The 26806-nt window shown below is 40.5% G+C and overlaps 1 protein-coding gene across 1 annotated transcript; it reads right to left on the minus strand.

The window, feature by feature from the left end:
* Positions 1-21: 21 nt before the first annotated feature.
* si:dkey-122a22.2 lies at positions 22-26302 on the minus strand. The gene is made up of 11 exons (XM_031740310.2): positions 26125-26302; positions 25446-25608; positions 25196-25267; positions 25005-25081; positions 24268-24368; positions 20583-20699; positions 18287-18361; positions 4409-4547; positions 1082-1164; positions 849-945; positions 22-740 (listed from the first exon to the last, which is right to left on the minus strand). Exons 1-11 carry the CDS (start codon positions 26182-26184, stop codon positions 573-575), a joined length of 1152 nt encoding a protein of 383 aa, XP_031596170.1. The 5' UTR covers positions 26185-26302; the 3' UTR covers positions 22-572.
* Between the last annotated feature and the right edge of the window lie 504 nt (positions 26303-26806).

Genomic DNA, 26806 nt, shown 5'->3' on the forward strand with positions numbered 1-26806 from the left:
AAAAAAGCCCCCACACACACATATATATAAAGATTTATTTTTGAAAAAGATTTGCAGTTTTAAAAAAAGTCCAAAAAACAGGAGGTCAGCTATATGCGAGTAAAAAAAATGAAGTGATGCAAGAGCGCAAGAGGACTCCATGTACCTTCCCTTGTGGCTATAACATGGCAGAATATTAAGACAGAACCAAGTGAGATAAAAAAATGTATCCGGTTGAGCGGTGACGTGTGTGTGGCCTTTGCATTGATAAGGAATAATGTATTAATTCTTTTGGTACTGGCCAATCAGGTGAAGAGCCTGAAATAACAACTTGAAAGATAAGATGAATCTAAGACAGGAAATACTTCATCACATTGAATACCCTCCAGTTATCTTCAATTAAAAAGCTTCCAATGAAGCAGAGCTCTGCAAAAAAGTGTGTTCTGAAATTGACTGCTTGATGAACCTTAGCAGACGTGTAGACAATCGCTCCAGATTGCTGCAAAGAAATGTTTAAAAAAAAGAAAAAAAAGTAACTTGATTGTCTTATTACTCCATTCATGTCTGGGGTGTAGTTACATTTTGGACACGGGTCACTCGCTCTGAGGCTTGGCTTGTCGTTGGTTGACTAGCTTCCTCAGGTGCTGGCTGATGGCAGATGGCTTCTTGTAGATCATTCGCCGGTCTGCTCCTTTTATGTGAATGTGATTGGCCGACGGGTAGGATTCCTCCAGAAACCTCTTTTGAAGCTTCGCTACCATCTGGTGCATGGGGAATATGATTTACCATGTTATTAGAGCATTGTTCAGTCACTGTACCAGACCTAATGATGCAGCATGAAGTTGTGCAGTTACAGTAAAGGCACTCACTCGGTTTAGGTGTTCTGGCATTTGCATGTCAAAGGAGTCCCCCGTGAGCATGCTCACTGATGTCCTGCTGGAGAGGGGCTTAAACTTCGTTATGTCCCTTTGAAAGAAAAAAAGAGAATAATAATTTTGTTTAATATTTTTGAAGTTCACTTTGAATTCCACATGCAAATGTGCAAAACCATCCAGAAAAATCTGGGCGAAAAAAAAAAAGCGTCTACATATCTTTGCCATACCTTACTTGAGCTGCACTTTCATTCAGAAAGTAATGCTCATCGACAGCAGCACTTTGGTGCGCAGGGTTACTTTGTAGGTATTTCTGTAGGAACAGAAAACCCCCCCCACAAAAGATCAATGCAGGCTAACAAAAACAAAGAATTTCCACAGTTATCAGAAATGTACGGCAGCCCTGAGAGGTCAAATGGACCCCAACTTAAGAAAACACCAGCAAATAGAAAAATGCTGCCAAAGCACATAAAACACACAAACACAGCGGAAATAGAAAAAAAAAAAAAAACGGAGAAGGAAAAAAGCGAAGGATTGCACTGAGCCACGCTTAAAAGTTCAGAGTTCATGGATGTTGTGAGGGAGAAAAGGGCAATGCGAGTTTTAAAATCACGTTTTCCTAACATATTGTAGATACATCTTTGCTGTTTACTGTTAACTTTTTGCTTCTGCACTTCCGTCACGTTATCGTCTCCCCAAAAACTTCAGTTGTGTTTTGTGAGCTTTTGCAGCATTTTTCTCTTTGCCGGTGTTTTCTTAAGTTGGAGCGTGTTTGACCTCTCAGGGCCACCGTACAAAAGAGAACACAAACAAAAAACACGGTCGCTGATGGTCACTATTTAATAAAAACTAAACTAACCATTCAGGTAGATGCGTGCAAACATCCACCGTATCCTTGTTAACCTCATCAAAATTGCACAGGTGAAACATTCTCTCCCCGTTTGAGACTGAAAGCATTTAGTTACTCCAACCAAACACAGATCTGAACAGACCGTTGATTTCTTGAAAATGGGCAGCACAAGTATCTGATCAACTCTGACATTGGCCAACTTGTGATGGCAAAGAAACTGGGTGATAACGTCTGCAATTGTTGCCATGTTGTTCCAGTTTACCTGCCAAAAGTTGCCCAAAGGACAACCTGTGAAACCGGCAGCACAGTCTCAATCAACCGAGGCTCACTGATGTGCAGCAATGTTGGCTTGTGTGGTTAAAAACCACTGCTGAAAGCTCCTATAGAGGGTGCATGTATGAATCGGACAGAACTTAAATGAAGAAAGGCGAGATTAACAGAAGACCTAGTTTGTTGTGATGAATCGCATTTAAAAAATTATTTATACATAAACAGCAAATTATTAGGCACTAAAAGTAAATATCCTTTCAAGAACCCATGTCACTAATGTTTGTAAAAATACTGTACACTTCATACAAAGTGCACTTTACAGATAAAAACTAAACCAAACTTTCTGCCTGTGTTTTGCCTTTCACATAATTTTTCACATCGGTTGCAGGACTCCCTATTCTTCCTGTGTTCTTTCTGAATCAGTGTTTGGGGTCTTTGTGGTGCTAGTTGATGAATATGATGGGATTGATTGGAGTTGCATGATGGAAAAAAAATTCTAAAGAGTCTTTAGAATAACTTAAAAATAACTGTGCAGGTACCCTTACCTGTTGATGGGTAATTGAGCAATTCCAATTAAAGAATTAACAAGTCATTTTTGGGGGCATGTTAATAACCTCACCTTTTCTACCTGTCTTCACATGCCTCTAATCCCATATCAACTCATACAAACCTTTTATGTTTGTCTAAAAACCCAAGATCCCTGGACAAACAGCTCCATGCACAATGCAATGTCTTTCAGTGAGAACAAAAACGCCCCCAACTTCTTTCTTTCCTCCACAGAAAAATTATATTAGCAGAATAATTTGTAAAAGATGGGAAAAGAAGTGATAACGTTTTCTATAGTAAGCCGATCTGAATGCAGTGAAGGCAGTGTCCATCTCATTCAGCAGACCAGCTCAGAGCAGGAACAAACTGATAACACTTCTGAAATCTGCCTTTTGTTCTCAGGCTGAAAAAAGTTCACCACGCTTCAGAATTCACGGGAATTTGCAAAATCGAGCAGAACTCGCCTTTAACTTCATCCGTCACCTGCACGCAATGAAACCAGACACCCTTTGGTGCTTTCATCACTGCGGCAAACAATTCGGGTCCAGTTCAATTAAGCAGCGGTTACATGTACATGCCCTTGAGAAATGGAATGCATGCTATATTGAGTTCGGTGTGTATGTGTGTGAGAGTCTCTGTGTGTACATTATAACCTTCACTAGCCTGTCTAAAAAACCTTTTTCTGTCCTTGGAGAATTCAAGCACAATGATGTCCTTATCTCTTTGGCAACAACTGTAACACTTGAAAAGCTGAAATAGGTCCCTCATCACTGCTGCCATCAAATCGTGGGTGGCTGGCAGCAGAGAACAAGGCGTCTTAACGAACCGTTCTCATTCATCTCCTAGCATACGTCACTGGATCGTACAGACAACTGCAGGAGATGAGTGAGCAGATGTTAGAAAAATGTCACTCAAAGCTCATTAAAGGGTTAAAAAAAAAAAAAAGGAAGCAGGAATTAACTTCTCTCTAATAGTCTGTCTCTAACGTCCCTGACATGACTGTCACGGCCTTTGTTTTTCTGCTAATACAGGCATCAGTGTGTAGAGAGCATTTCTTCGTGCTTTTAAAGATACTGGCTTGTTGTTGTTCATCATCGAAATCCATTACTACCCCCGAGCCTCTGATGTTTTTCAATAGGACGTGGAAATGACTACAGGACTTCATGACAGGCAGAAGTGCCACAGCTGTATGTGTGATTCACAGACAAATCTGAGTATGGACAAATGCAAAATAACCCCTCCTCCCTCCCCTATAGGGGAAAAAACTCATCTGCAATACACAGCAAAAGACGCTTGTAGCTTTTATTAACAGCCTCTTCCTCACACACCGTATGACCTGTCAAAAGGCCAGGTTTTACAATATAGCAGGCATCACGAGATGCAGGGCATCCGCTGCATCGTGTCAGCTCCAGGAGACGGGTTCAATTTCGGTTTATTTAAAATGTCTCTGTCACATCATGCCAAATTCACAGTCTCTGACGTTATGAAGACAAACGCTCCTGCTATCATCACCCACTCGCATCTCTGCTGAGGAGCAGACGCGATTGTTCTCGCACTAGCGCCATCCTGTGGCTGCACGGGAAAACGTGAGGGAAAAGATTTAAAATGCCTGAAAGATATCACTTTTTTACTGCTGATTTTAATTCAGTTAAAAGAACACGCACTATAGATGAAAAAGGAGGGGGGAAACGGTATTCAGCCTACAAAGATGGCACGGTATGACAGCACCTCTGTACCCTGCCCATTAGTTACATACTCCCAAAACGCTTTAAAGTCACACCGGACTCGCTGTGTCACATAAACGCAACATTAAAGCAACATTTCAGTGTTTTAATGTTGAGGACATGCTTCACTGTATACGCATGTACACTGTATAGTGTGTCAGCCTGACCTGTCGCTGAATGACCTCTTCTGAGACATCCTCGCCTTTCACAGTCGGTTCAATGGCCCCCAGTATGATCAGCATGCGGCTCAGCCCCGTGGCTGCTGAAAACTGCTTGGCTTGGAATGACGGCACCACCTTACTATACCTGAAAAAAATGACAAGACATACAAAACCTTGAGCAGGAGAACAGCTACGGCTTTTTAAAGTCCTGTGGTAACAGCATGACAGTAACCTTTAAAGTAGTGTCATGTTTCTGTCCTCACGAATCCATTCCTAATTGGATATTAATATTTAGCTAGCGTGGCTGCTAAATGCTACATGGTATTAGTTAGCTAGCTTGTTGCAGTAATGTCAGTTCATGGCAGATTATCACATAAAGCAACCTTTTTCATGTTATAAACAATGTTAAAGAGATATGTACAATTTGAAATTCTGTGTTGTGTTCTGTTTAAGTTGGCTTTTTTCTTTGTTCTGTGTTTTTCTTCCGAGAAAAGGACAAAAGAGAAAAACGAAAAATGATTCAAAAGTCCTTACAGTTAAGGCACTCTGTCAATAAAACAGACTATAAGCTACATGCTCTGAACTATAACACAAGAAAGATAAAAACTGAATCATGTTTGTGAATAAATGTAATTAACAATTTAAATCTGACAGAGCAATCTTTGCTTAAAAACCTGTTGAGCTCACAGATCGAACTGAAGTGAAGAAATTTTACATCCCTGATCATCTGATCACGACCCGTTTCATATTACAACAGTCACACTTTAAACAGACGGTCATCCTCAGAGAACTAATGTTCACAGCTGTAAATGACTGAGATCGTCTTAAACCGCAAAACAGCACGCTAAGGCTCTGAGTGGCGCCGCCATGATTGAGAAAGGCCACACGCAGTGTTGCCAACTCCTCAGTAAGGAAAATCGCTATTGGCTGTCCTAAAAGTCGCTAGAAGTCGCTAAATGACGTCATCACCTAATTTGCATAATTGGTCACGCTAATATAATTGTAACCTATGTTGTTGGAGAGAGAAATAACATCGTGGAAGAGACATAAAGTGAGTAAAAAACGTCCTAAATGCATTTAGAGTTTATTTAGAACTACAAATTAAATTTCTTTTAGCAATTATTGTTTTTTTAATGTCACAATTCCAACCCTGCTCATTTACCCGGGCTTGGACCGGCAAAAGTGACCCGAAATAGGCACTCTGGTGGAGTTACTTTGTGTTTGTGTGTTTATAAGTAGTTTTAAACCTTGTGATCCACAAAACAGCATAAGAGTAAAAGATTAAAAGAAGAACTGACTGCGTTACAGCACCCGCTGCTTGTTGAGAGTAAAAGCGATACGCGCTTTCACGTCTTTTTTTAGCGACTTTTTATAGTCGCTAGGAGGTCTGAAAACTCGCTGAATATAGCGACAAAGTCGCTAAGTTGGCAACACTGGCCACACGTAACAACTCACGCGATGTCACACATAATATTTGCTTTTCCTCAAGTCTTTTTCAACCATAAATCTTAAAATTTGTCTTTGAAAACATTTGCCTGGGGAATGAGAAATACTGTTTTTTTTTTTCTTTTTTAGCAGGTGAGAGAAGTAGAGCTGCAGGATTTTGTAACTCAGGAGGCCCAATCGGTTTCGGCTCACTGGTGCTCTGAATTGACTGGTTTCAGCCTGCGGAGCCCAATCAATAGTGCCGCTCGCCACTGCTCCCGTACCCCGCGCCTACATAGAGCACGCACACTGTAGATCTGTACCCCTGCACAGACAGCCTGTTTCAGTCTGATCTGGATCAGATTTCAGCACTGTTATAGCCCTATCTGTTTCAACATCTGAAACACAACTGTGAACAGGTTTTATACATTTTCAGCCCTCAGGTTACACCCTACAAAGGAAAGGTTAAACACTTAAGTATTGATCATTTTACAAATGGAATAATTGGTTTTGGGATTTAAAAAAAAATAACAGAAATTGTTCATTTTTCAGCTGCAAAATATTAAATTATTAAAACAAAGAATAAAAACCAAACAAACAGGCAAAGCAAGGTATTCAACAATGTATGACTATCATATATTTCATGTGTATTCTGGTTTCTGTGGGTCATTCTCAAAATAGGCCGGAGCAAAGTAGACCAATCACTGAAAGAAGGCATTGTTAGATTGACATTTGTGCATTTTCTGCCATTCATTAGGCCAAATGCGTGTGAATTTAGCTCCCTATGGCTACAAAAGAACTACAATTTGAATTTCATCTGAAATTCTAATTTGGCCAATACTTAATGTGCGTTTATATGCTTCCCAGCCACTGCAGGGTCACCAATTGGATTCTTTGAGTCTTTTGGCTATTGCAATTTTGGCTTGTAAACCAGGATCAGATATGAAAAAAAAACAAAACAACAACAAGTCACTACAATACAGCAACAACTTGCCAATCACAAGATAGCAGGGCCATAAAGTATACCCTGCTTTACCTGTATAAAATTAACATCATCTTGTATTTAGTAAGAGTTTAAACTAGCAAGACAGACCATAATCTCATCAGGAAAATGTCTACTGAGTATTATTATACAAATTTTTAAGGAGAAGGGTCATTTTCTTTTATGCTGCAGTACACTGAAGGCTGAAGCAAGAAAATTACTATGATCACATCCAATCAATTTGCTGTCTTGCTGCATCTGAAACAGTTGCTTCGAAGTTGAGGGTCTGTGACCGCTCACGGTCTGTTGCCGTACTCTGACTTTGGAGCATCAAGGTGATGAAGTCATCATTTCAGTGTGCATGCAAAGCAAGAAGGTTCTAATCCACCAGCTGGGTGGAGCCATTCTGTGTCTCCTTGTGTTTGTGTGGGTTCTCTCCAAGTGCTCTGGCTTCCTCCCACAGTCCAAAGACAAGCAGTTAGTGGCTTAATTGGTGATTCTAAATTGGCCACGGTGTAGTGTTCCCCCCCCCACCCACACCCACACACACACACACTCACTCTTATACAACCTTTAGACTCTTGTCATTTAATACATACCTCAGATAAATCAAAAATGTCATCAGCTCTTTTCCACAAACTTACCAATACTTGAATTATAACAACAGCACAAGGTAGCATTGCTTCAAAGAAACTGCACTTCACAACAGGCTTCCTTTATCCTGCTCACATCATATCACCAACACAAACACGCACCTTTCATGTGTAAACTAACCCATCTGACCTGTTGTTGATATGCGGTACCCAAAGAACTGTAGCTTGGCATATCGAGCTCTGCTCCAGCAAAGCACGTCGCCGCTGATTGGTCAGACAAAGCTGATAAATAAGAGCAGAGAAAGCACGATCAACTGCCACCAGCAGCCGTGTAAAGATAACACATCTGCCATATTCACGGCGGAAGAAACGCGCCCTTCGGGTCAATAATGGATACAGACAGAGGGAGAAAAGAAACTACTGCTCTAATTCTCAGTCTTCAGTAGACAGAGAAAACTTTTCAAATCAGACCTCCGGAGAGTGACATTTTGACATTTTCATCTCCCTTTCCACAGTTTTCCCCTGAAGTCATTCTGGCACCACAATTTAGAACTGACTCTTCGACCTGGCTCTTAAGGGACTTCTCATTCTCTGCACATTTTCCACCTGTCACCCTTTTCTTGCCCCTTGGTTCCAAAAATAAAGGAGGAGGGGTGAAAAAAAAAAATCTCCCTATCAGCCTTCCAATTCGAATCTGGTCAAATCATTGCTGGGTCTGGCATTGAACATTATTTCAAGGATTCTCCAGCCACCTGTCCTATTCCCTCCTCTTTTTTCCATTTTTAATTCTGCCCCCGAGTGAGGATTATGCGAAGCAAGGCATGCGTGTCAAAGGGAAATTTAGTGGGTAAAGACAGCCAAGATTGGCGGGATGAATTAAACAGATAACGGGAGGAGACGAAGTGGGGGAACCATGTAGAGCAAAACGCCTCACCGATGTTGGTCATTTCAGAGGGGCTCTTTTTTTTTTTCTCCTTCTCCCCACAGGAGCGAGGAGGCAATATCTAAATTAATAAAGTGATGAAATGAGTTTGTGCCGTGGACTTTCTGCTGTTTGACTTTCCCATCTGGATTAGTGCAGGCTGAATGGACGCTCTGTTACTTTTGTTACAACTGCGCAATTCACTGTCGGAATTTGGCCCTATAGTGATAAGGCTCCCCTCCTCCTCCTCATTACCATCTCATTTCATATGCAGGGCCTCTGTTACCTGAGAGCCTGCTCACACACAAAACACGAACTATTACACGAGCTTCTGCCAACTATTACAATGAGCACAGAACATTTAAACACGGACTATTACAGAGGGCTCAACTAACTATTACGCCGAAGGAAGATTTCTTAAGAAAAAAGAAAAATGGTAGAGACCATTAGAAAAAGGCAGGCGTATAAACGTGGACGGGGACGTGATGGGGCCTTTATCTCTGACTCTCTCAGTGTAGATTAATCAGCCCAGCCTGAATAAACTGTCCTTTTGTATATATTTTATATGTATCCAAAAAATTTACTAAAACATGGAAATAACATAAAAAATCTAACATCTGATGAAAAACGAGCCAGTACAGGAAGTGCTATTCCTCTGTTTGCTGAATCCAGTTTTTCAAGGACAGAAAAAAAAGTAAGACCTCAGCACAGTGACATTTTGCCACTTCTTACGTTGTATTTGCGACACATTAAAAAACAAGTGAGGTAACCTTTACATTTTAACCCGACCTTTATGAAACAGACATGCTCCTTGTGTTGTGCAGCACTACTCACATTTAAACTGTTTCCAACATACTTCAATACATAGAAATGAATCGCACCCGGACATTTCTACCTTTAACATTCAACAATCGGGTTTTATGTTTGATTCTTATGTTTCATCATCTTTTACAGCAAACCTGGGCAATAATTACAGTGCTTCACTAGTTCAACCTTTATTCCATAATAGATTTAAATAATTTTTCACTGGAAATTCTACACACAATGCCCCATAATGAGAAAAAAGTTTGCTTGAAATGTATTAACAATATAAAATAGAAATATGACATGCACATAAATATTCACACACCATGCCATGACAAAATTCTCTGGTCTGATGAAACACAGATTGAACACTTTGACCTGAATGATGAGCGTCATGTCTCTGGTGCTGCTTATCATCTGGCCAACATCATCCTTACTGTAAAGTGTGATGGTGGCAGCATCATGGAGCTAGTCAGGGTTGAGGGAAAGATGAGTGCAGCAATGTACAAAGACATCCTTGATGATAACCTGCTCCAGAGTGCTCTGGATCTCAGACAGGGGCAAAGGTTCTAACAGGACACCAACCCTAAACATGCAGCCAACATAACAAAGAAGTGACCTCTCTGTGAATGTCCTTCAGTGGCCCAGCCAGAGCCCAGACTTGAACCTGATTGAAGATCTCTGGAGAGATCTCAAAATGGTTGTGCACTGACACTCCCCCATCCAAGCTGATGAGAGAGTCTGCAAAGAAGAATGAGAGAAACTGCCGAAAAAATAAAATAAAAATAGGTGAGCAGAGCTCGTAGCATCATATTTAGAAAGACTTGAGGCTGTAATTGCAGCCAAAGGTGCTGCAACAAAGTAGTGAACAAAGGTTATTGATACTAATGTACACCGTTTTATATTTTGAAAACATTTGCAGGAACTTCAACCAAACCTTTTCAGTTTGTATTACGAGGTCTCGTGTGCAGAATTTTAAAGTGAAAAGAAAATGAGATCCATGTTGGAATAAGGCCGTAACATGACTAAATGTTAAACAAGTGAAGTGCTGTGAATACTCTCTGGACATACTGCACGTTAAAAGAGACAGTACACTAGCTTTAGGTAGCTAAGAAATACAACATAAGGATCCGCTGACGTTCACTGACATAGTAAAAGCATTCCAGCTAGATTTTCTGTTGCTAACCAATTTCATATTAAAGTCCCTCAACTCCACTGAGCATGCATGCAAACAGCAGAGATTAATGACACTTTCAACTATGTGCTAGCAGATATTTTTACTCATTATTGTTTTAAAGGCGTAGGTCAGAGCAGTGTTATTCTTGTCTTACTGCATCCATAATGGAAAACTGAGTATGAGATGCTGATTCTGTCCATACTCTGTTTGTCTCAGAACAACTTTTTGAGTTTTTATATATTTTGATTTTTTCCCCCCAAAATCAGATTTGACTAGTGATTCTATACATGCAGCTTTTTGCTATTGTTGTTTATTTCCAGTGCCATTAAGCTCTAAAATTAAAAACGTTCATTTAAATACTGGATTCAATAACTATACAAATAAGTGCCCAGAGGCATTACCAAGATGGTTGCCAGGTTATATGACATCCTACTTTTCATTTTGAACATTTCACCTTTTCAAATGAATAACATATAACAATAATATAAACATTGTCTTCAACCAGTCCTCAATATCCATGATTTCCTTTCAACTCTGGAAGCTAGTTCATCTCACTTGATTACCAACCAATCATTTGTACGAGACACACTTTGGTACCTCGCAAACAAAACATTTTCTTAAGTGTTAAGAATCCTTCCAAACAGGAAATAAGAGCATAATAACTTGGAATAATTGTCTAAATTAAAAGGAAAAGTGAAACATCGACATGTAATACCGAGCACAACCACAAGGTGTCAATGTTGCACCACGGTCAGTTCCCTGCCTGCTCCCTGCATCAATACTATAGGTTACACTGGGGTAAATACACAGGGGCCAGGACAGCCCTGTTTCATTAGTGCAGCATAACAGCAATAGTTACGGTTACAGTGGTTCTAATTACAATTAACTGGCATTGCTGACTCATCGGGGATTCAGTGAACAGCTGAGTCAGGGAAAGACAGCAGGAAGCTCTTGCCACAATGGGAGCCATTTCAGAACCACAGTGTGATTCATAATGAATGACACACTTATGAAGCAAAGGATAAGAACCCATGCTGTATATGTGAAGAAACTGCGTTGTGTAACTTGACTAGCCTTATTATCATGTCACAAAACATACCACAAGACATATTTCCTCATATTAAATATAGTCGCTGCTCCCTTCCCTTGCTCCCACCATACAGCAGCCCGGGGCTGGGTGGTTGCTGCCAATCTCAGCTGAGGATCCCCGAGGAGGTTTTAGAGCAGGGCTGTGCTCCAGTGAGTTACTGAACGCAAACTGACGCTGAAAGCGAACGGGCTCTGAGGGGGCAAGTGGGTATGTCGTCACTGCTGCTGCTGTTTACCAACGAAGGAAAAAGGAGACAGGGAGCAAGAGAGCTCAGAGATTACATAACGCCACTTAAAGTATTAAATTAACTGCTGTAGCAATCTGAGTATAATTGCAAGGTTTAAATATCACAATAAGGGAAGGGACCATACAGAAGTAGGGGGGAGGAGAGAAAATTCTGTTATGCCTGTAAATGTATCCACTAACGAAGTGCAGGGTGGACGGATGGAAACACTTCGACTGAACCTGTCTGGCTTATAAATCACGCCAGCAGCAGCTGTGAGTGGCCGAAGGGTCGTCAATCAAAACGACAGTCATACGCCGCCCGTCATACAGAGCAGGCTCCAGGTGAGCCGCGAAACGTGTCTAACTGCTGCACAACGCGGCACACTGTGTGGCCAGCAGTGTGTGATGTGCAAATATAGAGTACGTGCATGCATAAATGTTTGTGTTATCATGACTCGGAGTCTGTCTGTGTCCGTGCTTTGTGGAGAATATTAAGGAGCAGCGGGATGATGAATGGTGCACAAAGTGTCATTTTCACTTTGGGACTCCTAACTCACTCAGGGTTAGATCCAGGCCCGCTGCCACAGCTGTCAGGCCCACACTGAGACACTCTACAGAACAACCTCGTTCTATATCACACGTGTGCACATCTGGCTGCAGAAAGACAGGAGTGTGTAAAACCACAGCAAAATTCCTGCTTTAAATGCAGCATTATTAGTGTAACTGTTTTGGTGGTACTTAAAACCAACTCTGCTGTTATCTGTCTCATTCCAGCTGGAATCTCTGATCATTAAATGGCCATCTAGAGAGTCAGGGCAGTCTGACTGTCAACACAGTTTTCATCCATAATTACAGAGCGAGAAAAGAGAGGAAATGAGAAAAAACAGACAACATGGACAAACGAGAGGACTGTAACCGAGGCAGAGTTTGTGCATTCGGTCTTTCTCAAAGAAGTGCTTGCTCAGCAAAAAATGTATGAGGTGTTAAAAAGAGAAGAATCACCATTTAGATTCTTTACAGATATGATACTTGATTCATGAAACAAAAGAACTTGAGTGACAGTCTAAAATTGTCTCATGGTGACATTGATGAAATAAGAGCAACCCGCACTTTGGATAAAAAGCTTATTGGGGATAAACAGGTCAAATATGTCTCCTCTATTCAAACCAATTTCCTAGTCGAGCGTTTGGATTAAGCTGAAAAAAACCAAAGCAAAAGCAATGACACGACTGATGGGATAACCTCAGATTGCTCAGAGGATTCAAGGGTGTGTCAACTACTAACCACCAGGCTAAAAATGGACGCCAATCAAGTTCAAACTGGACGAAGTGATAGACTCGGGGAAGTTAAGAGACTTAGATAAGAGCTCGAAGCATCATAGTGAATTCCTGTGGATCAAGGATCAGGAACTCATCATGAAAAAAATTGGGAACATTTCTAAAAAAAAAAAACTACCACTGTGTACATAAATGAGGACTTTTATGAATGACTGAGGAAGAAAAGATCTGAACTTTTACCTGCCTTGTTGTGTGTTGTTGGATGTGTCTTGTGGTGTGTGTGAGCACACGAAGGACAAATTCCTATAAACCGTGTTGTTGAAATGGCTACAGGAAGTTTGAACTTGACGCTGGAGCAAAGGGCAGTTATGCTGTAAGTAGCTACGATTGGCTCTTTGTAAAAGAAACCTTGGTGGTTCATCTTAATATAATAATATTAAAATCAGGATACCAGTGGAATTAAACTATAAGCTATCAGACATCTTTAAAAGAAAAGTTTAAAAATTGCTCATCTGAATATGTGTAGCCTTCAAAATAAGATGCAAGAATTAAGTGCTGTGCTATCTGAAAATGCTTAATGTATTATTTACCTATAAATACACCAGTAGTTTATATTGCGGTAGGATTACAGGGATTGGTATAAACAGAGAGGATTGGAATAAATATAGAGAAGGTATATTGAAAAAATATTGACTCCTTTGGAATTAGATGGCAGTAACGCATCTGAAAAAATTAGGACGGCAGCAACAAATGGCTGGAAAAGTAAGTTGTACTAAAAGAAAACATCTTGCAACTAATTACTTTAATTGGCAACATGTCAGTCACATGATTGGGTACCAAAAGAACATCTTAGAGAGGTCAGTTTCATTAACTGCAAAAAAGCACATCTCTAAAATTGTGGAACAATTTCAGAATGGTTTTCTTTGAATATCGCTTCATTGACAGGATATAATGTCATCAAAAGATTCACAAAATGTGGAGAAATCTCAAGGCTGAAAAATGAACACTGAGTGCCCATGATCTTAATGCCCTGAGACAGCACTGTATTAAAAAATGGGCATGATTATGTCATGGAGATCACTACATGGGATCACATCACTGTCAGTAAACATTCAGTATTCAGACCAATCAGTGATGTAATGCTGCTGTTATGGATTAAATAGAAAATAAAAGATTATCAGATTTTTTCAGTCTACTTTTGCTGTCTATGAAAAAACAGGCTTTATATTCAAAGTCTAGATAAAGCAAGCCCAAAGCCACGCCTCAGAAATGCATTTCACACTCCAATCTATTAACATGCTCACATAAATAGATACTGACGAGTTTGGTTTAAATTGAAGAAATAAGGCTCTTTTTCAGGTGGAAAGATGCAAATGATTCTCTGCTCACACTGGTGAAACAAAAACGGACGGTGCCGAGTGACCCCGACCCGTGGCTGGCTTTTGTGCCGAATGCAATTTGTCCAGACGTACGCCGAGGCTTCTCCTAATCTCAATGATAGACCCTCCGCTTGATTTTTCATCAGGCGGTATTATCTGTGCTCGCAAGCAAATGAGACACATGCTGCGATGTCTGCAGCCCAAAATCCCAAGTAAGAAAGCTGACCCTTTACAACAAGTGTGCAAAAGCAAACGCCTACACACAAACACACACACGGCATTCTCAGGAGATGGTGCTGATTCATTTTGTAGGATGTAACAGAACTCATTTTGGGAGAGAGCCTCTGTTAATGAGCTGGTCTTTGATGTGTAAATCCTCCAGTCCCAGAGCAAAGCTGATACGGTCTCCCCACAATCCTGCTCAGGTGCAGTCCTGCTCCCTCCTGCATTACTTATCTTGTCCACCAAATAAGGTAAGACCTCGTACAGCTAATAAATCTACATCTAAGACGGAGAAAACATGCAAGTTTGTGAAACAAACAAAAAAACAAGGTAAATGTTGAAGTAATGCAAGAATGTCAGTGGTGTGGTGACGCTGCCGCGAGCGGACTGGTGCTGAACATGCTTTGTGTCTTCGTGCAGTTTCCCTCATTCCTACTTAGTCATCCATGGAAATCAAAGCACAGATGATGGAACTGTTTTTTTAAACTGACTAAATGTAAGTCTTTGGAGAAGCAATATATAAATGAAATCAGCCATAGAGTAATTGGATCGTTGCTGCCGTGTCATGTACCCAGTGAAATGAATGCCTATTAATCAGAGGATAATTGAACACATACCCCTGATAAATGGTGCTGCTCCACTTTGAGTCCCGTACAAATTAGGCCATTTTCAGGGATCCATTTCTTTTCTGCCTTCACTCATCCTTATACAGGCTGTGGCCTAATACTGACAGACAGAGCAGTGGTTGCAAGATTTCTTGGGAACAACTAAATAACCTTCCTTTTACTATCCTGTTATTTACATTCTTTACGTCTGCATCTGTATTTGCCTCTCCTTGCATCCTTTATTAATTATATCTGTGCAAAGATATGAGAGCAGAATTTCTGCACAGGAAACGAAGATGTGATAAACATGTTCATTTGCCAATTTAAAACCTTTGATGGTAACTTGTGGTTCTCCAAGGCTCAGTATTAGGCTAGTTTATTTTATGCTAAAACAATGCACTCCCCCAAAATTATTATTTTTGTACGATTCAAATTAATATTATTGGGGCATAAATCTAGAATTACTTTTGGATAACTGTGAAAAATTACAAGCGAGTTTGATTTTTAATAAGGCCAGAATTTAATTAAGATTCAACTAATCAACTCTGGTAAAAAAAAGTTATTTTTATAAAGCTAATTTCTATTCAGTTATGTTAATGAAAGCATGTCTAAAGTATAAAATTATGGTGGAAACAATTTATACCAAAGCAAATGTACCACAGTACTTGTATAAAATCATGGACTTCTTTAATCAAGCTTCAGTGTACACCAATCATCCACATCTAAACCAGGTGACGTGAATAACACTGATCACCTCATACAGCTCAATGCTCTGCTGGGAAACTTTGGGTCCTGGCATTCACCTGGACAGGACGGGGCTCATAATCTAGATCCACTGCTAAATACAATCCAAAAAGCAGGGGTGTTTATCAAGATCCAACCAAAAATGTAAGGATCTAAAAGTCAGACAATTGGCAGCTTAAGAAAAAAGAAATTATTATAATTTCTATGAGAAGTCTTCAAGATTTCTCCAGGCGACTATTCCATGCTGTCATTTGGACGGTGGATGCCTTCTAAATCAAGATGACCCCACACTCCTTCAACAATGTTGAGGTCGGGACTCTGGGGAGGCCAATCCATGACTGATAGTGTTTGGTAGCAATTGTGTGTTTTTCTATCCAGATATGCTTTTATTGCATTGACATAAAGTGTGGGGTCATTGTCATACTGAAAAATCAAGCTGTTGCCAATCACACACTTTCCAGATGGTACTGCATGGTGGATCAAAATCTGAATGTACTTTTTACACTCATAATTCAATTTTGGCAACTGTCAAATAATAATGGATTTCATTTATATAGCGCTTTTCAATTCCACTATTCATTCACTCTCACATTCACACACTGGTGCAGGCAGACCACAGTTGTAGCCACAGCTGCCCTGGGGCAGACTGACAGAAGCGAGGCTGCCATATCTCGCCATCGGCCCCTCTGGCCAGCACCAGTAGGCGGTAGGGTAAAGTGTCCTGCCCAAGGACACAACGACCAGGACAGAGAGAGCTGGGGGATCGAACCAGCAACCTTCCGGTTACAGATGAGCTTCCCAACCACCTGAACCAAATCTTGTCATCGCTCCATCAGACTTTTCTTACTGACTTTCAGTCCAATTCTTGTGTAATGAGGCCTTTTTTCCTTGTTTCACTTCCTTAAGAATGGCTTCCTGACAGCCACTGAGACCATTTCTGATGAAGCTTCAGTGGACAATAGAACTGAGGATCCAGATGAGGATCTCAGGGTCTGTGTCAGGTCTTTGCTGGATTTTCTTCTATTTCTTAAGTACACACTTTTAGGTTCTGCAGATAGGGTTTTCAGGCCTGACATTTCTTTTGTCCTCTACTTGTCCAGTTTCTTCATTATTTTACGCACTGCACACCATGCCAAGATAAGCTGAGGTTTCGGCTAATCGCTCTTTGGCAATCACTTGCAAACAGACAATCTTAATGTTGTTCAAAAATGTTCGAAATGCAAAAAAAATGATGCATTTTACAACAAGCTGCTAGTATATAGGCTGTTGGGTTCTTTGTCGTCTGTTATGTGGACACACCACACTGGTTCACTCCTTTAGTTAGAACCATTCAATCATGCTTGAATGACTCATTGGTCCATCTAAAGTGGCTTAACAAACAAAAACATATTTTTAAATATATTTAACATTTGACTCTGACTGAAATGGTCGGATTCAAGGGTTGGACTGTGAGTGAGTGAAAAAGCAGCCAATGTCTAAAGAAATAGTTCTTCAGAAAGTCTGAAGAACTATTGTTCAAGACCACGTAAAGAAAAAGAAAAAACATATATATATAAATACATTTCAAATCATTTACCAATGAAACAATAATGTCTATCAGGTTTTGAGCATTAAATTCTGTTTTGTACATGGTGACAACAAATACACTAAAACTGCACTCCAGAGATTTGTTTATCATGCAGCCATCCCAGCTTAATGTGGCAAAATTGTACATCTGATTAATTATAATCTCTTCAGCAGAGAAATACCTTTTAATGGCCACACTCCATGCTCCGCACTGCATACCTGTTACCAACAGTCCTGCTCTGAACTCTTGCTTATCATTAATAACAACCAACCCCCCACTTAACACCTCGCGTATGATAATTAATGCATAATGAGATATATGCTGTGACACTGACTTGACATGTATCTCGCTTGGAGGATTAAAGCAGAGCTATTCCACTGTCTGTCACTCAGTTCCGACCACCACCCCAACCCCGGCTTCCCCCTCATCTGTTCCCTGCTCAAGTGAGTGCAATCAGTTAATGAGTTTCTTTGGCCTCCAATTAATCACGCTAATGAGCCCCACCCATTAAAGATAATCAACTGTTCTTGCCATAAATGCCAATAAGGGAAGAGTTTGACTCGCTAGCGCCTCTGCCTCCCTTCCCCTCATGCTAATCCTCTTTTTTCTTGATACAGTTCCCTTTTTTTCACCTCTTCCCTGCCTCTCGCTTTTTTATCTGCCTCCTCTCTGCCCCTCAGAGCTGTTATCATCCTTCTCGCTCCCTTTTCCACGCTCCTCTTTTCTCAATCTTCTTTCCCACTCCACATCCCTTCCCAGTTTTTGCTTCTTCGACATGTTTCCATCTTCTCTCTCTCTCACTCTCCTTTGCATCTTTACTTTTTTTTTCTTCTTCCAACTCGGTCCTCTGAAGCCTTCCACTACAAACTCACCAGTACTCCTTCCACTTGTCCTCTTCAAAAATGTCCTCTGGGATGGGATCAATCAGCACCAGGTCTGACACTTGCCTGAGGACAACAAGAGGACACACACACACAGTCGGATGAAGAACGACTCATTGACTACTCTTGTCCACTTTACCCTCCTGGCCTGGGAAGTAATGAGCGTGAGATGGATGGCGCCATCTCGTCTGTCTTCCTGGAGATTTGTCCCCACAGACAGATGACCACACGCACACACCAGATCCCGAGGTAATATTTCCATTTGGAAAGGTGTCATCCACTCACCACTTCTTAATTTTCTCCCTTAACAGCAGCAACATTGTGCCTGATTGAATCCTAAATCTTTCAACCCTGGTACGGGCTACTTGTCACGTTAATCACCTCGTTGTCTCTGAAAAGGGTGAGTCATGTGAGATGATGGGAACATATACTGGGATATATTTTAACACGTGAGGTTAACAACTTCTAAATCTCTATCAGCCAATTTTAAAATGAGCTTTCTTTAAATTTTGCTGAGGACATGAAGGACTCTTAAATAGTAACACGTATTTTATTTTTGTCTTATCTTTAGCATGACATTCATTACCACCAGCGCTGTGCTTTACTTTAAGTCAGTTCCTGACACAGTAGGCTGGTAGTGCAGTACGTCTTAATCCACAGTATACAGTCGTCTCTAACATATAGCATGGACACACACATTATCTTGTCATTTTTCCCCCTCGTGGTGGCTTCACTTCTTTTAGACTAACTAATGCAGCACCCAGAAGATTTTTTTAAATAAATAGTCAGGTACTTGATTTATTATTTCACTGACAAAGTTGGGGGACTTGCAAGATACAGATTAAAAGTAAAGTAAAGTTGTACATTTTTCAAGTTTTTATTTTGTGTGATTTAATCAGCCGCTAAAATTCCCAAAATAAGTCATTTAAATTTGGCCCTTATCCCCCTCAAGGACATCTTCTGCCACGGGTCCAGGCACTTTCCAAAGGAGCTGCTCCCTAGAAGCCCCTTTCTAACCATTTTCACTTTGTAGGCTACCCTGCGATTTCACCACGGACCTTAAATGTGGGCTTAAAGCAAACATCCAGCTTCCTTTAGAACTGCAAATTTAATTTAAATTTGTCCAATTTCTCCAAATGTCACACAAAAAGTGATAATGGCTGATGATGAGAGCTGGTTCTCCGGCTACAACCCTGAAATTTTCAGGCATGCAGTCTTACTGGAAAGATGTGGCTGTATATATTCATCTCTGAAATTGCTGTTAGAAGAGATTTTATCATAAAATGATAGTTTGTTCCATAAAATTGCCTCTAACAGCTGATGACAGAAAGCAGAGGCTTTTACAACAACACCAATTTTTACCCTCCTCTCCCCTCCCCACCTCTGTAATCATCTTCATTCATCATGGTCAATCTTCACAGATTGGGACCAAAGCCATTCCAACCATCAGTAAACAACCATGGCAGAAAGTGTTTTACATCACATTTAAACTAATGATGCGAATGTTAAGAAAGTTACCTGCACATCTCCATAATCAGCTTTCCTTTAAAGCTTTTTAAGAGCACAGATCAATGAAATTCTTGTACTAATATACACAACTGACAACTCTGGCTTTCTGAGGGTTTTTAAGTTTTTAGTTATCACACTTCTTCATCTAAAACAGCAGCTGTGGTGAAAGTGGCCTTGCTATTAATGCTGCTTTCTTATGCTATGAAGCAAGTTCAACATAGCCAGGATTTCTTCATGTTAGCTGTGCACACTCGTATAAAGTGCTGTCACTACAGCCTGTTCAATGCATTCAGGTCTACTCTCTCCCACTGATGGAGGAGATGTGGAAATCACTTCAGTTTGTGGCCAGATCAAAGTCAAATAAAGTCTGAATATTCCTTTCAACAAATAGCTTCCAAACAGACCGATCAATAGTCAAATGTAATTTTGGTTCCCAACTCAATTCATTTTGCAAAGTAAACTTGGCAGAAAATTAGTACCAAACACAAAAACACATTCAGGTATTTTCTTCTGCACCAATTGCATGACTGCATGTATAAAATGCATTACTTCAGCAGAGAATTCGTGTTGTACTTACAGACGATTTAAACGAAAAAACAACAAACTAAATCTAAAGTTTTTAAACAGACCATCCCGCTACTCCATAATGTAATACCGGCATCACTGTGTTTAATCTGACCAAACTGATGTAACTCTGAGAAAACACTGAGTGGTGTGGGGGGAGGATTAGACGCCAATCCTCATCCAAAATCCTCAGTTTCGGTTCTACAGTACTTACACATCATGAATGTGGGTGTAGAATCTGCTGTTGAGTGCGCCAAGCTCAGAGCCCACCAGGACGAAGGGCCCGACTATCCCAGCAGCCCCCAGAAGCCGGTGCAGATCATCCACCATCCTGGAAGACAGCGACACTCGTGAGCTTCTGCACACAACCAGGACGCACCGCAAACTGGGCCACCATATCTGTTTAGCTAGGTGGCACTACAGTAATGTCATTTAATGTCATTAATTTCTAATCTGCTTCCATCATTATTATATTAAGAGGCAAAAATAATCTCAATAAGAGAAAAGGCAAAAGGGTATCAGTTCTATCTTACAATAAAGAATGTAAACAGTTAAAGAAAATCAGATCAGCAGTATCTTTAGTTTTCTGATGTCTGATTTTCCAGATCTGGCACCAAAATAAACAGCACTGCTGAAAAACCCAAATGACAGCATAACGGAGGGGGACTGCTGGCTCGCTTCCACTGCAAAACACCGCAGGAAAAACAATCACCAGCAAACTTATATCATCAGGGGGAGCATCATCATTACATGAGGCGCAGCAACTCCTCTGCGAGAGCCATCTGCTCGTCCCGGGTTTGTTGTGCTAATAAATCAAACCCGAGGTGTCACACTGAAATGAAGAGATTTCACAAGACTCACAGGGTTAAGGTTAGGGAGTCATCACACCTCTTCAGATATTGAATCCCAGGAAATTGATTGCTTGCACCTCAAACAGGCAGCCGACCACTTCCCCCGGGCCGGACGCCAAGGTAAACTAGACTGCTGACCGTCGGCAAATCACGGCTGCTCATTCCTTAGGCAGATTTAAGGCTCGACAAACGTATTACAATGTCAGAGAGAGGATGATTAGAGCCCAATCCTGTGGCTGCGTGACGCAGGGGAGGCCTGGAGTGTGTTCAGCAGGATGTGCACACATCAGTCTCTGGCTAGAACATTAATGAGAAGTCCCAAACAGCTACTTTATCAAAGTAATACTGATTCCCTGTGAATATTTACTCTGCTATGGCAAACACACCGAGTGAAATCTGCGATGTTATTGTACTACAGCGCAACAGGCCGGGTTCTTTGCTTTGTGTCACATTTAAGAAGCAAGTTGTTTCTTTTTGGAAACAAAGAGTTAAATGTTAAATAAAATAGTTGTCTAAAAAGGTCTCTTTTTCCAGCAGGTAAAACCAAACCAAACCAAACAAAAGAAATGCTTTATAAGGATTGTTCTCCTTCAGTGCAAGAGACAAAAAAAGGCCTATTTTTGCTCAGTGGTTAAAATTAATGCCTGACACTGCCTGTTGCCAAGAAACCTTTAAAGGGTTTTCTCTCTTCTTGTAATAGATAGAAAAGTAAAATATTCCCCATTTTCTTTCTTTCCGTTTTCTTTGATTTATTCAGTCGATAATCATGTGAAAAAGAAAGTGTACACAGGACAACTGTGCAGTCCTCTGGAAAAAGTGCACCCCATGATCCAATATCTTGTAGAGCACAGTTCCAAAGAAGTTGGATGAATGGTTATTATTACAGATTATTAAAATTACAATTAAGTGACCTCTGACGGTTTGCGCGCTGTCTTTTCTCATTACTTTACTGGCCTCACTTATTATACTTCAATATTCAACCTGTTCTTCATCAATTCTTATTTTTGTGTTGTCTTGTCCTGATTTAGTTGTTTTTGCTTGTGAAAATTATCAGAACTGAAATGAAAAAGAATCCTTGGTAAAATGTTTCATTTGGAAGAATTTGGAATGATTATTCCCGTTATCAGAAAACAAATCTTAAACATTCTTTATAGCATCCAAATGTGAAGGCTTCTCTCTGCTTTTCTCTGTGCTCCAAGCAATTTGACAAACTGGTGACTTGGCCTTTGGAAATGCCCAGGTGACCAATATTTCTCTGTTCTATGGTCTGTTAACACAACTATCCAATCAGCCAATCCCATGGCAGCAAGTCATGCAAATGAGTGGTAATACACCATGTAGACATGGACATGTAAGGTTGGTCAAAATAACCTGAAGTTCAAATTGAGATTCATAATAGGGAAGAAAGGTGACTTTCAACATGGCATGGTTGTTGTTGGTGACAGGTTTTCGTCATAAAATGTTGGCTGAGGGAGGAAGCTGCATTGCCCACACAGACATGAGAAGAGAACGTGACAACGCCACACAGAAAAGCCTCAGGGGGGGATTTAAAACCAGGAATGAGGCGACAGTGCTAACCGGTCCGCTGGGTCAACAAAGTCAGCAGTGCTTGCTTATTCAAACCTAAAAAATAAACATAAATAAAAACATACCAAAGTGAAAGCACCCGCTCTGCTTTCATCTCAGACAGTGTTCTGTAATAACGCTCCTTTCCACAGTCTGCTATTGTTGCTGGAAGCGCGCTTGCCTTGGACCCCATTAGAAATTGTAGTGTCTCTCTCCCATAGCTCCCAGTAGCTGGAGCTTGTCAAGCTGAGTAGCCAGCAGCTTCTTCTGTTTGTTTACCCATTGTGGGTAACACTCTGGTATAATGGGAAACTGATGGGAGGTTAGCATGCTAGAAAAGCTGCTGCTGTCTCTGCTTTCACTCTGACTCAGATCAGTCACGAGCCTCATCATATCATCATAACAGGTAAGTTTTCTCCTACTGACCACCTTGGCCAACATGTGTGATGTAGAGCAGAGTAGTGTGAAAAGGTTTTAAATAACTCCTTTAGCATTCTAGCAAGGAAAGAAGACATCAACCGTGGGTTTATAATAAAACGGGCATTCAAAATCCCATATCACTTTCCCTCTTGCGCCGCTGAGAAACAGTGTCCTGACACCGATACAAACATGACATGAGGTCGCCATAGAAACTGAAAAGGTGCCATTAAACCAGGTATGTTCCACACAGATGCTGGCTTCCTACAATCAGTATTACAGAAAATTTGGCCTACATCATCTTTTAAAGTTATACAAATTGATTTTACAAATACAACAACAGCCGATAAATGAGACAGGAGGCCCGCAAGTGAAAAACAGCAAACTCATTCATTTAGAAAGAAAATTACAACAATTTAAACAGACAAATCATAACTGTGACACAGTTTGAAAGTGTAAAATCAGTGCAAAGCAGCAGGCATTAACACACATTTAAATGTCACAAATATAGACTGCATATTCAAGAATCTTGCAGCTATGATGAGCTCACCCACTGATTTGTAGACTATTGTTTTAAATCCTTAAATTTGGCAGTTTGGCTATTGTATGTTTTTAATTATTATTATTATTAATTAATTAATTTATTTATTATTAAACAGATGTGACAAATGAGGCCTGGCCCTAACTGAAAAAAGGGGGGACAAACAAGCCACTAGGTAAGCTATAAAGCAAGCCAAGCTTAATCATGTATTTTACTCTAAATGGGATAATAATCAACAAAATGAACATCATGCTATATTAAATGTGACTTGATGCTAGAGGTTGAGACCTCAAACTGATCAGGAAAATGTTTAGTGATGTAATAATTCAAGTGAGAGGTGAAGCACATTCTCATAAACTTCTATATTACTGGATGTGTTTCACAACCAGAGGAGTTGTCTCTCCCACCGCCTACTACAAATAGTGCAGGTTTAGGGCATTTCTGCATTGGGTATGTTTGTTTTCTATATGCCATCTATAGTTACAACCGCTCAGAGTGACCGTCTCATAAAACAGCACGCTCACCGTCCAGTCGTTGACATGTCCCAAACCTTCTCTGTTCCCGTGGTTTCATTCTGCATCAGCCGCTTGCTGAAGCCCAGTCCCATTCTGTCGTATGTACAAACCTGAGCAGTGTGACAAACAAAGACAGCGAGAAGATTTTTTTTTCAGTCACACCAAGCTCACCTTACAGAACAGTCCAGACCCGCCTTATTGTGTTTAAGCGCTTTAAAAATGCATGATGGCTGAGTGGCCCTAAAAAGATCCAGATACAGGCGTAAACACTGCTCTGTATGTTTGTTTTTGTTGTTGTTGCTTATGCAATCTTTTTTTACTTTATGTGTCAGGCCCTTCCGCAACATGGCTATGACTTCATCTGGGTCACATTTCAGACAAACACCATGGGGCAGGCTGTCAGCCTGGACTTTCTGCCGGCAGAAAGACCAGGCTGACAGAGGCTGGCAGAGATACTGCAAGGGCTGTCCCAGCACGACCCAGACAACAAAAACACAGCCGCATTTGTAGTAGTAGATTCTGGGGGAAGTTCACCATGGTGGTCAAAGGTAAAGCCAGTGTGACTGCTGACTCTGGACTGACTCTCAATGTACAGCATATGGCAAAAATGACTAATCTAGATCTATGTAATTCAGATATTTAGAGATATAAAATTCAGTCATATTAATAAAATGCTAGAACTTTTCACAGTATCATTCAGAAAGACACCCATTTAATTCTGTAACGTGAGTGAGTCAAACCCCCACCTTCGTCAGCGATGCAACATTCTCTTGAACGTGAAACCAAACATCTGAGGACATTCCAGTTGGTGCATCCAGTATGACTACAGGAAAACAGACTGATCAGGCAGAGCTTAGCTAAAAAACATAAGCGAGCCAGATACAGAACCATGTGCCAGAAAAAACAAATTGAAAACAAAATACAGGCAGCTTATTACCAACTGGCTTTCCTCGTCCTTTACACAAAAGATGCATCTTTTGACCCAAACCAACATCAACAATCTGGCCATCTGAATGTAAGACATGGGAGAAAAAACAGAATTAAAGATTAGGCCTCGCTGAGTGCTTCTCATTCAGATTTGAGAACTTCATAACTGTTTAAATTACGTAATTAATAAGTAATGAAATTCCATTTTGCAGATAAACATAAAATTGATGTTGGCAACAATGACTTTAAGATAAGTGAACCTTTAGGCAAGAGCATCTGTCCTTCTCTCTGAAGGGAGGCGTAGTTGAGGAACGGAGGGACGAGAATGATCACAAGTAAACACTTCCCAATGTTGACGAGCACGGAGCTGTAAGACACACTGCCTTTGACTTTAGCTTGGCTGGGCCGTGTTTGATCCGGAACCTCATTTATGCAAAGAAGAAAATGTAACGTTAATTCACACACTGACTGCACACTCACTTCTACATTTCGATTTAAAATTAAACACTGAAATGTTTCAAAAGTGTGGAGTTTGGATTTTATTAACCTCGGTCGTAGAGTCAGGCCTAAAAGTGTTACTGCTTCGATCGTTTATTCATTCTTTTTTATTTTCTTTTTCTCTCTTTTTTTGAGGATCGCTTGCCAATGATTCGTTTGAAAGTAAAATATTCATTAGATAACCCGTAAACAAACAAAGAGCTTGAAATAGTGCAGTTTTGTTTTAGGGGTTTGGCTCCTCTTCTCTTTGGACAAAATAATGGAAAGCTGACAGAAACTGGTTCATGCTCCAAATCACTGTAAGAGCCAATAAATATAAATATCACCAGCAGACATGTACCTAACCGAAAACAAAGTGACACGTTAGCTTGTGGACTCAGCTAATGCTCGCTAACAGAACTGCCACCTGCAGCCACAAACAGCTTGCTCTCGTTACGTTACCTTATTATTAGCAACGGCAGGTTCATTGCCTGATGACGGAGCTTCAGCTCTCCTGCGCATTCTGAATGGATGAACTTATTACCAAGTGTTGTAATATTCACGCTACATGCAGAAATGTACTGAATGAATGAATGAAATCATTACAGCAACAGCCTGACTTCCTGGACGACTTACAGCAGCCGACGAGGGACATACCGCGCAATGCTCTAAAACTGTATCCTTCGTCTCTCTGCTCTCTGTGATGTGCACTGCGATTTGTCAATGTTTGCCTTGCAGTTATTTATGCAAACTCAGTAAACTTATCATTAATAAATTCTATATTATTATTATTATTATTGTTGTTGTTGTTGTTGTTGTTGTTGTTGTTATTGTTATTATTGCAGTTTTTATTAAATTTGTCGAGGTGTATGGCTAAGTGTGTATTGTTTTATGTTGTTACCTGTAGAGACCAATGACAGATACACTTAAAATCTCTCTTTTTCTGACAGGATTGAATCAATACAACTACGGACCTGCGGGGGTCGCTGTTTCCCACAAACCCTCCCTGTATTGGCTCACACACTCCAGTTAAGACAGGAGAGTTAACATTAATAGGCCCATAATCACCATGTAATAAGACCTAAAAACGAAATCTTTATCTTGCAATGAAAAATGGCCCCAACGTAAACTGAAGGTCAATGAC

Source organism: Oreochromis aureus, linkage group 11 (genome assembly GCF_013358895.1).
Source record: "Oreochromis aureus strain Israel breed Guangdong linkage group 11, ZZ_aureus, whole genome shotgun sequence".
NCBI classification, from domain to species: domain Eukaryota; kingdom Metazoa; phylum Chordata; class Actinopteri; order Cichliformes; family Cichlidae; genus Oreochromis; species Oreochromis aureus.

Bases quoted from the DNA above. Each gene is read 5' to 3' on its own strand.
- si:dkey-122a22.2 (XM_031740310.2), bottom strand. From the start codon at position 26,184: ATGCGCAGGAGAGCTGAAGCTCCGTCATCAGGCAATGAACCTGCCGTT. The intron at 1,165-4,408 runs GTCAGGCTGACA...CTGTTCCTACAG, and splicing joins AAGAGGTCATTCAGCGACAG to AAATACCTACAAAGTAACCC. The intron at 741-848 runs GTGAGTGCCTTT...CCCATGCACCAG, and splicing joins TGCCAGAACACCTAAACCGA to ATGGTAGCGAAGCTTCAAAA.